The following is an 11,889-nucleotide window of genomic DNA, read 5'->3' as shown; positions in this document are numbered from 1 at the left end:
CCAGTGTGTATAGAGATGAGATGGAAAATGAGAGAAAGACTAGGAATGGAAAGATATAGAGTGAAATTAAATGGTGTGAAATAGGGTGAAGAAATAGAGTGAAATAGAGGCAAGTGTGAATATAGAGCTATTTCTATGTTGAAACCAATACAAGAAAAATATAAGAGGATGAACAGAAACTAGTGAAAGAAAATGATATGCAAATGAAAGAAAGAGTAAATTCAAAACTTCAAGCACACACAGCTGAAAAACACAACCAACCCAAACAAATGAATAAAATAAAATAGATAAATGAAAAAATGAATACAAAATAATAATAAATAATAGAATAAACAAACATTTCTACCATACAGCTGGAAAATACATCAGACCCAAACACTAAATACAACATATAAATAAATAAATGAATGAATCTCAAAAATAAATAAAAGAAATAGAAGAAAAACACAACAAACCTAAACCAAAACACTAAATAGAATAAACAAATAAATAAACAAACACCAGAAGAAACAATAGTCACACCATTACCCATTAACCTAACAAAAACACTAAAAATAAATAAATAAATGAATAAATAAACACTAAAAGACCCAATAATCTCACTATCACGTATCTTATCACTATATCTCAAAAAATCTCATAATCCTACCAATAAGTGAAGGTGTCCCAGGTGATGCAAGCTACACCAAATCTATCTACACCAAGCTAAACCACACTAAACCTATCCAAACCCAGCTAAACTTACCTCAACCTATGTAAACACTATCTAAACCTATATAAACACTATCTAAACTATCAAAACCTATATATACCTATGTAAACCTAACTAAACCTAGCCAAACACTACCTTAACCAACTAAACACTATCTAAACCTATGTAAACCTCTCTAAATCTATCTTAAACGATCTAAACCTATGTAAACACTATCTAAACCTCTCTAAAAGTATCTAAATCTATATAAACTTCTCTAAACCTATATAAATCTTTGTAAACCTATCTAAAACCGTCTAAATCTATATAAACCTATCAAAACCTATCTAAAACTAATTCTATATAAACCAAACTAAATCAAACTACTACTACTACTACTACTATTACAACAACAACTACTACTACTACTACTACTACTACTACTACTACTACTACTACTACCACCACCACCACCTCAACACACACCTGGTCCATCATTGCAAAACACTTCTAAACATTTACTTGTCCCTATTAGTTGCACCTGAGAGAGAGAGAGAGAGAGAGAGAGAGAGAGAGAGAGAGAGAGAGAGAGAGAGAGAGAGAGAGAGAGAGAGAGAGAGAGAGAGCGGGTAGTTGTTAGTGGCAAAATTCAGATGGGTTATAAGGGTAACGGTAAGGGGCCCTACACACACACACACACACACACACACACACACACACACACACACACACACACACACTATTCAGAGGTGATGTAAAATTAAACATTCTCTCTCTCTCTCTCTCTCTCTCTCTCTCTCTCTCTCTCTCTCTCCCCTTACTTAACCAAAAACACCATTCTTTTCCCTATTCATTTAGTTATTTTTTTCCTAACCTAACCTGACCTATGTGAATATAAAAAGAAAAAGAAAAAGATGTAATCACTGTTAGTTGTTTTTAATCCTAACCTAACCTATCCCAACCCAACCTAATGTAACTTAACCCAACATAACCCAGACCAATTTTCAACCTCCTAACCTCAAGCCACAGAGTTAGCATAGCCCAGTGGAGTGATGATGGCCTCTCCCATGGACACAGCAGAGGTCAAACTACACACCACACAACCTATAGCATTCACTAGTAAAAAAAGAAAACAAAATATAAACGCTCTAGAAATTTTATCTAATGAATCTCCGCAAGTTGAATTTCTTGGTGACTGATTTGTTGGTAGCAGTAATGTAATTTTCTTTTAACCCTTTCAGTACTAGGAAGCATTTTTACCTTGAGTTTTGGGTATGATTAGACCATTTTATTGACATTAGGAAGAGTCAATGGAGGTCACAAGATTAATGGCCAGAGTTTTCACTGTCTCAATTCCCACATGAGTTTCTGCAGCTGTACAAAATCACCAAATACTAACCAGAATGAAAAGGAAAACATGTCCTGGTGCTGAAGGTGTTAATATTTTGGCAAGGATGTCATATTCTGCGTTGTTTTTTCCTTCATCCAAATGGTGTCTTATTCTGTGGTGCTGAGGGTGCTTGGTGCTTTTGCGTATGTATTTAGAAACACCTTCTCCTTTCACCATGACAATTTTCTAAGGCCACAGAGACAACTAGCAGGATTTTCAAGAGTTCCTCTTTTTAGTAAATTAGGAGTCTTGCCTATCTATCACCAGAACCATAAAAATACTCTTAAAACATGATTATCTTCAACTAAAGCCTTTAGAAACCAGTGACGTCTTCCCCTCTCCCTGTGACAACTTTTCAATGCCGCAGAGACAACTACCTGAGTTTTCAAGACTTCTCCCTTTTAATAAACTAGAAATCTTGCCAATATATTTCTACAACAATAAAAAATACTCTTAAAAAACATGATTATCTTCAACTGGAGCCTTTGGAAAGCAGTGACACCTTCCCCTCTCACTACATCAATTTTTCGAGGCTACAGGGACAGAGACAGTTCCTCCTTTTAATAAATTAGAAATCTTGCTAATCCATCACCAGAACCATAAAAATACCCTTAAAAACACGAGTACATATCTTCAACTGGAGCCTTTGGAAAGCATTGACGGTGAGAGAGCAAAGCGTTTCAGAATACAGGCCTTGGTGCAGCAAACATGTTCAGCTCAGTACACTGCTGAGTGCTGTACTGATTCATGTGGCCTCAGCGCAGCCTCAAGTACCAATACACACTCAGTTTTGCCTCAATATTCATGCATCGCTCAGGTGTCGGACAGGTTGGTTCGGTGCGTATGGGCCCATTAACTCCTTCGATACTGGAACGCATTTTTATCATGAGTTCTGGGTATGACCACACCATTTTATTTACATTAGGAAGGGTCAATGGTGGTCAGAAGATTAATGGTACAGAATCTTCATTATTTTAATCCCTACATGAGTTTCTGAAGCTGTATAAAATCACTCTTTCAATACTGGGACATATTTTGAGATTTGAGTACAATTAGACCATTTTATTGACATTAGGAAAGGTCTATGGAGATCAGAAGATTAATGTCCACTGTCTTCACTATTTCAATCCCCACAAAGTTTCTGAAGCTGTATAAAACCACCAAATTGTAAGCAGAATAAATATGAAGACTATTTTAATCCGTACACAAGTTTCTAAAGCTGTAAAAAATCATCCCTTTAGTACCGGGACACACTTTGAAATTTGTGTACGATTAGACAATTTCATTGACATTAGGAAGGGTCTATGGAAGTCAGAAGATTAATGGCCAGTCTTCACTATTCTAATCCCCACATGAGTTCCTGAAGCTGTATAAAATCACCACATAGTAACCAGGATAAATATGAAGTGTCACGGTACTGAAGGGGTTAACACGGGCAGGAGTAGAGTAGTTGAAGCAGCAGCGGCGGCATAAGAAAAAACATGGTATTATTATTATTTTCTTTGTATGTACGAACGGCAGTGGTAAAGAACAAGAATAATAAGAATAAGGTGTCGATGTGAGGTGAGACAGAGGGAACAGAAATAAGAGGGAGAGAAACAGTGTATGAAATGTGAAAGACGAGAGAAGGTCACTGAAACTTAATGGAGACCAGAATAAAAACAAAAAAGAAACAAAAAAAATCAGGGAAGTGGTGATACAAACACAAATCTTCCTAACACACATGTGACCTGACCTCACCTGACCTGCCCAGTACTATAGACAGTAGCGTTCCAAGGTTCCCCGTGTCCCTAAACAAAAAAACTGTATGGGGTGCTCAGTGACAAGTTAGAGCAAGGGAGCAGCAAGTTTGACTCAGGGGTGCCTTCAGTGTATCTCAGACAGCCACATTCATGAGGTGTGCATCTGGGAGGTGGTGGCACAGTGGATAAGGTCTGGGGATCAGGCATAGGTTCGAATTTCACCATGTGCCTGTCTTGAAACTTTGTCATTAGTCAAGGGGTTTAAAGTTAGCTACGTGTCACCATGATACCCAGGTTCTAGGTGGAGGTGTAGTTGCCTTACACCAAAGACGCCCTTGAGTGGTGATATGGGCCATAATATGTGTAACACTATCAGTAAAATTGCCTGCACTGCTAATTGGTGGAAGGTGGACAGTGCTTCCTATACTCTTCAGGCAGATCTACAGGCACTATAGACCATAACATATAAAAAGAAAAGTCACAATACAGTGGTGTGCAGTAACTCATTATGCCAAATCAGTTGGAGGTTGTGGAGCCCTTGTTTTCTTGGGCAAGGTGGGCCCTGAGGAAAAGCTTTGTTTGCCTGACTGTAAGCATCGCCTCTGACTGTAGACATGAGAGGAAACAGAAACACATGCCAGAAAGTGGAAAGTAAACATCACAGCCCACTATCAGAGACTCTTGAGGATGGATTGAAGAAAGAACTAAGCGCATACAACAGGCTGTGAGATTTTAACGCTACTATAAGATGCAGGAAAAAATGAAAGCCTCTGTGATCACCTACACACCCCTGCATTTTACCTACTTGTTTAATCAAAATGTAAGAGGGAACCTGCATTGTTTTCATCTTTTTTAATACGAACAAGGGAGAAAATCTGGCTGAAGACCAACAAAAAAAAAAAAAAGCTTAAAAAAAAAAAAAAGGCCCACTTAGATGCCAGTCCCTAAACAGGCCTGAGAGAGAGAGAGAGAGAGAGAGAGAGAGAGAGAGAGAGAGAGAGAGAGAGAGAGAGAGAGAGAGAGATGCATTTCAGAGCTCGCCTTTTCAGCCTTGTTAATGTTAGAATGTGGTGTTTGCAGTGCTGTGGTGCTGGCGATGCTGGTGGTGCTGACTGACCATTACAGTTTCTCCCAGTTGACCTCTTGGAAAAGGCTTACACTTGTGGCTCCATATCTTCATTTCCATATTTTGGCAGCGTGTGGTGGATCTCATATACTTTGTAAACATAATATAATTCTTGATTTGCCCAGAATAGATCAAGCTTTGACTCAAATATCTTTATGAAACTTGCTGAAACTATCCACTCAGGCAAAAGGTTCCACAAATTCATCGCCCTAGTACATGGAGAGGCATATTTCCTTACATCTAATCTGGATCTTGGCTTGAAAAGTTTTGGTGAATTTCCTCTTCTTGTACTAACTTCACTACATTTCAGTAATCCCTTGCAATGCATCTCATCATATTTCCCAGTAAGAGTCTTGGAAGCTTGTGTCACGTCTTCCCGAGCCCTTCTGTAAGCTGGTGTTGGTTGCTTCACCTTCCTGAGTCTTTCTTCATAGTTGAGACCTTTAGTTCTGGAACCATCCTTGTCGCTCTGCACCGCACACTGCCAACCATCCCCGCACACACTGCCCACCATCTCCGTGTCTTTCAAGAGGCGAGGATCACAGGCAAAGCACATTCTTGATGGTAAATTTGCAGTTTCAACCAATATACAGGTAACTCTTGATTTACACGAGATACGTTCCAAGAGGCATCGTGTATTTCAAAATTCACGTAAAACAAACTTGTAATTCTCATAAGAAACAATAGATGGGGATGTGGTCCAAATCATGTATAAACAAACTGATCGCGCAAATCTAATTAATTATATTTTTTTGTGTATTAACAAAAGCGGGGAAATTAAACATGCGTAAATCAAGAGTTACCTGTACCCTATCTTATATTTCTTTTTCCCTATGTCTAACAAGCTAGGGGACCTTCTGGGAAAGCAGGATTTTAACCTAACCCCATTTCCCAATAGGGTAAAATGGTGTTAGAAATGCTGGTAGAAGTGTGATCTAGACTGTGAGAATGTGTATAGTTATGTGTGGTGTATTGGTTCAAACTGCAATAATTCCTTCTAGATGTGGTCCATCACCACTTTGAACAAAGCTTCAGAAACCTGGTATATTTATAGTTTAATACAATATCGCCTATCTCTAACCTAACCACAAACCGCAGCTATGAACAAGTCAGTGTACTGCTCATTTCCGAGTGTAGTGGAGCTCCGTCGCTCTCCGCAGCTCGCTGGACTTAGAACAAACTCAACAGACACAGCACATTCCCGGAACTATTGCAGCGTTATTATTCATTTGCAGCAGGTAGTGTACTTACTTATTGGAAAGGTTGCAAATAGTGAGAACAACAACCTAAGGGTGGCACAAACCATCCACAGTTTATTGTACCAAACTGTATTAGAATCAAACACCTTGGCATCCAATGCAACAACAGTTCTCTTAATCAACCTAACCTAATCTACTGGCTTGACAGACTGACTGACAACACACCCATGTATCCTACCCACACTACTCCCACCAGCCACTACTACACACTACAGCTACTACAGAGTCAGTGTGGTGTTGGTGGCTTCGCTGATGCACAGACCCAAATCAAACAACACCATTTTTGTTTTCTGTAATATACAATACAAAGAACAAAACAAATAAATAAATAAATAAACAATAATAAAATAAAACCACTTTTTCTAATAATAAACAGTAAAAATTGACAAAAAAAATAACCACAAGGAAACCAAAACTCTCCCCAATAATAATAATAACAATAATAAAGACTTCCTAATCCACACACACTAAAAATTGATAAAAAATACCTAGAAAATAAATAAATAAACAAAACCCTTCCCTCTCTCTCTCTCTCTTTCACAGGGGTGCAGCTCTCACCTGGGGGCTCTGGGGCGGCGGTGCGGGGGGCGGGGGGTGCTGGGGCGGGGCCTTGGGGCAGGGAAAGGTGTCTCCATTCTCCACAGCGCCGCCCTTCTTCTTCTTCCCTTCCATGGGGCCGGGCGAGCCTACCTAGGGATGAAGGCCTCCTGACGTGTGCCCCCTGCCGCCCCCCGGGAACTCCGCCCCCCACCCATCAGTCCCCGACGCTGCTGCCTCCACCCACCTCCCCGCGGGGCATGGGTGGCTACAGGGGTCCCAGGGGCGCCGCTGACGGGTGCATGGTACGGGTGGTGGTGGTGGTGGTGGATCTTGTTATTTTTTATATCAATATTTTTTTCTATTTTGTGTTTTGAAGGGACTACTCAGCCCTCACCTCGTCACAACCTTCACACACGAACGTACGCACGCACGCACGCACACACACACACACACACACACACTCACTCACTCACTTCTGCACTCACAGCTCACTCATCTCACGGCGCGGCTCTCTCTCCTCCCTCACTTCCCTTTCACTTCACCAGGGCAACACTGCACACGAGCCTCGCCACCCACAAATATCCGGTACAGGGCGTCATAGAGGTGGAATCGATAAATTAGTGAGGAAGGCCTGCGTCACGTCATCCCCCCGCGGGCTCTACACTAACACTGCCAGCCATTTTCTTTATCCAGTGACCTTCGCTGCCTCGACAGGAGTGCCAACCCCGCCGCGTCATTTGAGGTCGCCCGCCTTATTTTCCCGTATTTTTCTCGTAATAGGCGGCTTATCTGGCCTTATCAGTGCTGGGGTGGGAAGATCACACACCTCTACACTCAATATGACGCTCTTGAAGGGATACAAGTGGCGGAATGTTGGAAATATGGCGGGAATTAAAGTATTTGAATTTGTGGGACAAGGAGGATGTAAATATTTATTTCATGAAGGCCAAGGGAATTATCTCTTGAAAGACAGAATTAAAAGAAAAAAACTGTAATTTATCAAAGCTTCATAAGGGATGTAGACTGAGGAATGTGGGGAATAAGGTGAGACTGAAAGGATTTTATTTATCTATTTTATTTGATTTTTTTTTTTTTTTTATCTTGCGGGAAAAATAACTTAAGATGCAAATGAAGAAAGGCAAAAGGAATTATTATTTTTCCAAACCCATAAAAAGTAAGGAAGAGTAGCGTTTAAAAATGCCAAAAAGAATTATTATCTTTCCAAACCCATAAAACGATACAGAGTAGCGTTTAAAAAAAGGTAAAAGAATTATTATCTTTACAAACCCATAAAAATAATGCACAGTAGAATTTTAAAAGGACAAAGGGATTATTATTATCTGTCCAAAACCACAAAAAATGCATAGTAGGATTTAAAAGAAAAGGCAGAAGGAATTATTTTCTTTCCAAACCCATAAAATAATGCATAGTAGGATTCATAGACGCCTCAGAAGGGATCGAAATAGGAAATCTGGCAAATATGGCGGAATAAAAGGTCTTTGAACTATTTAGTATAGGTTAGTAAAGTTAGAATTAAGATATAATGCGTATAAAACTCAGGTGTATTATATGTTTTCAATTTACACAAATATTTGTGCCTTCTATTATCTGTTTAGGAGAGAAATGGAGAGTTGTGATAAATATAGTGCGGATTAAAGAATAAGATAATGAGAGGAGAGATGATAGATCAAGATATATATATATATATATATATATATATATATATATATATATATATATATATATATATATATATATATATATATATATATATATATATATATATATATATATATATATATATATATATATATATATATATATATATATATATATATATATATATAATACTGACACTGAACAGTAATTGTGTCATTATAATTTATCTGCAAACTGTCTTATACAATTCTCTTTTCTCCTTTCTCTTAATTCATGCTGATAGAGAAGAGAATGAGGGAAGTACATATGTATGTGTGTATGAATGTATGTATGTATGTATGTATGCTAAGAGAAATTAGATGAAAGAGATAAATGTGTAATAAGAGGAAAAGAAAGAGATGGTAGGAGAACAATGAGAGAATATAATATAGGATGTGATTTGGTGTAGTTATGCCACGAAAGCTACCACTAGTAATAAATGGGAAGAAAATAATACTTAGAATTTAGAAGACATTGAAAGTGCTGTCATCTATTGAACACTTATATAATTAAAGAAAACGTTTAAAGGGATATCTTATATAAATTTCTTCCGTCCCTACATTTTTTTTTTTTTTTTTTTTTTGTGAGGTCAGCGACAAATCATACTAGATAATATTTAGAACACCATCGCTCTTCGAAACTTCTCGTAGCACATCATACTTACAGGAAAAAAAAACTAAATAAACCACAAATAAGAAAATAGATTAAATAAGACCGTTTTTTTTTAATAATCGACAAATGATGGAAACTGAAAACAATAATAATAATGACAAAATAAGATTGCTTTTCTGATCTACAATTACTAAAAATTAAAAAATATATATATAGACCACAAGAAAACGTAATAGATAAATAAAAATAAACAAAACCTCTCTCTCTCTCTCTCTCTCTCTCTCTCTCTCTCTCTCTCTCTCTCTCCAGGGATCCTCTACATATTACCTGCGGGCTACACTTCCTATAGGCAACCCATCCACTGGCTCCGACTCACCCTGCTTATGCGTTCACTCGCCTTCTCACAGCCATTCAGACGCGCACATCCACTATCGTCTGTCTATCTCTAAAATGGCTCCTGAATTTCAAACATATTGTAAGCTTATTGATAACGTAGATGATTTGATGTGAATAATACTCGTTTTCTGTTGATCAGCGCGCTTATTACAAAGACAGTTCACGGTTTGCCTTAAGATCTGACAACCACGCATTCCCTGGGACACCATTCAGACCGAGACACATCCATCCCTTTGGTGTGGGGCAGAATTCGCTATCTTGAGTAAACAGGAATTAGATTATTTGGCTATGTAGACTGGAAACCCGCCTCTTAACGCCTTCAGTACTGGGACACACTTTCACCTTGAGATTTGTGTACGATTAAACCATTTTATTGACATTAGGAAGGGTCTATGAAGGCCAGAAAATTAATAGCCACGGTCTACGCTATTCTAATCCCCGACATGAGTTTCTGAAGCCGTATAAGATCACCAAATAGTCACCAGAATGAATATGAAAACGCGTCATGGTACTGTGGGGGTTAGAACAAACATCCAGCCGCCACAGCCACCGCCCCCACTCCGGCCGTCCCACCTGACCCCACCGCAGTCATGGTAGAACACAAGAACATAGGAAAATGTGGGAAGCTGCAAGAATTAAGCTGTGTCAGGCCTACACGTGACAGGTCCTACTGTTATGCGTCAATCAACTGATCCAGGCAGAGTTGAGAAATTAAAGATGGAAAAATTACCTATATGCTAAACTGTCGAAACTAACCATGGTGTGTGTGTGTGTGTGTGTGTGTGTGTGTGCTTTCCTCACTGCCAAGTCTCACTCCACAGTCTCTTCCATGGCCATCTACAGCATCCAACAAACTTTTAACCTCATCTACCTATTCCTTCATTACTACAACATTATCTACATACAAGACCACACGTTCGATCGATCATTCTTCACATTTACTCTTTTTTTTTATGTAAGAGGGGAAACTGGCCAAGGGCAACAAAAAATAAGTAAGAAAGGCCACCAGTCCCCTTGCAGGTCACAGGATCAGCCAACAGAGAGGGACAAATGTCTTGAAACCTCCCTCTTAAAAGAAATCAAGTCGTAGGAAGATGGAAATACAGAGCAGGCAAGGAATTCCAGAGTTTACCGAAGAAAGGTATGAATGATTAAGAGTACTGGTTAACTCTTGCATTAGAGAGTTAGACAAAATAGGGGTAAGGGAAGAAGAAAGCCTTGAGTAACGAGGCCGCAGGAGGAGGGGAGGCATAGAGTTTGAAAGAGGAGGAGAAGGAGGATGAGGATAGGTGGAGGAGGTGTACAGCGTAACCTAGGAACAATAAAGTACTAGACTGAAATAAAGAAAATAGATGGTAATGGATAAGTAAATAGATAAGAAGATAGATGAAAAAGATGCATGTTTTCAAATTTATAGGCAGACAGCTATTGCAAGATATCGGAAGAGCAGTTAGCATGGAAATAACGTTAGAAGATAAGCGCGGTACAGCATTGTGGCGGTGAGAGAGATGCATTCAGTCTTTTCATTATGGCAACTTTTCTTTTATTCATTTGTACTACATAAACCTTACAACTCTAAGGGTGGCATTCTACAATCCGTCATATTCACGTTTCTTTTGGTTGCAACTTGATCGTCATTGTTTGCCACGGCGCTGCTCCCAATAGCAACCTCTGTGAAAAACCTTGTATTTAGAACCTATACTTTGCCAAACCCTCAAAATATTAAGCTATGTCAGGTCAAAATACAACGCCCTATCGACTATCAATTCAAAGTATAAAGGCTCAGTCAGCTGTGAATAATCTGCGCCATCTGTTGTCCACTAAAATTACTAATGTATTAATGTAGAGCCCAGAGAGAATCCTTAGCAGCCACCCACATGCAGAACGGCCGCCTGTCACCGCCTATTATGAAAAAAATATATTATAAGATGGGGAACTTCAGAATAAGATGTTAGGGAATGGTTTGAGAGAGAGAGAGAGAGAGAGAGAGAGAGAGAGAGAGTCAGTTAACGGAAAGAGGTAGCACCGTTACAATCTTTCTTCTTTTCTTTCTTTCCGTACGAACTTCTTAATTTGTCCTATAAATATATATATGCCACTGATGAGAGAGAGAGAGAGAGAGAGAGAGAGAGAGAGAGAGAGAGAGAGAGAGAGAGAGAGATACACCAACTTATATATATATATATATATATATATATATATATATATATATATATATATATATATATATATATATATATATATATATATATATATATATATATATATATATATATATATATATATATATATATATATATATATATATATATATATATATATATATATATATATATATATATATATATATAGATATCTAAATAAATATTCCAACACATAAATAAACACAAACACCACAATAAGATAGACAAAACACACTAAATAAAACACAACAA

The 11,889-nt window shown here is 38.3% G+C and overlaps 1 protein-coding gene across 12 annotated transcripts in view; it reads right to left on the bottom strand.

Moving 5' to 3' along the window:
- Positions 1 to 7,432, bottom strand: part of LOC123501849 (mitogen-activated protein kinase kinase kinase 11-like) — a 73,564-nt gene extending 66,132 nt beyond the window's left edge. For 11 of the 12 annotated variants that reach the window (XM_045250876.1, XM_045250877.1, XM_045250880.1 and 8 more), the window contains exon 1: positions 6,767 to 7,431. In XM_045250876.1, coding sequence (XP_045106811.1) covers positions 6,767 to 6,880 — 114 coding nt within the window. In that variant the 5' untranslated portion in view covers positions 6,881 to 7,431. Of the gene's footprint in view, positions 1 to 6,766 lie in introns of all 12 variants that reach the window. The other variant, XM_045250879.1, reaches the window with a different exon arrangement.
- Between the last annotated feature and the right edge of the window lie 4,457 nt (positions 7,433 to 11,889).

This window comes from Portunus trituberculatus, chromosome 10 (assembly GCF_017591435.1).
Source record: "Portunus trituberculatus isolate SZX2019 chromosome 10, ASM1759143v1, whole genome shotgun sequence".
Taxonomy (NCBI): domain Eukaryota; kingdom Metazoa; phylum Arthropoda; class Malacostraca; order Decapoda; family Portunidae; genus Portunus; species Portunus trituberculatus.
This window is presented reverse-complemented; position numbering and strand designations above follow the sequence as displayed.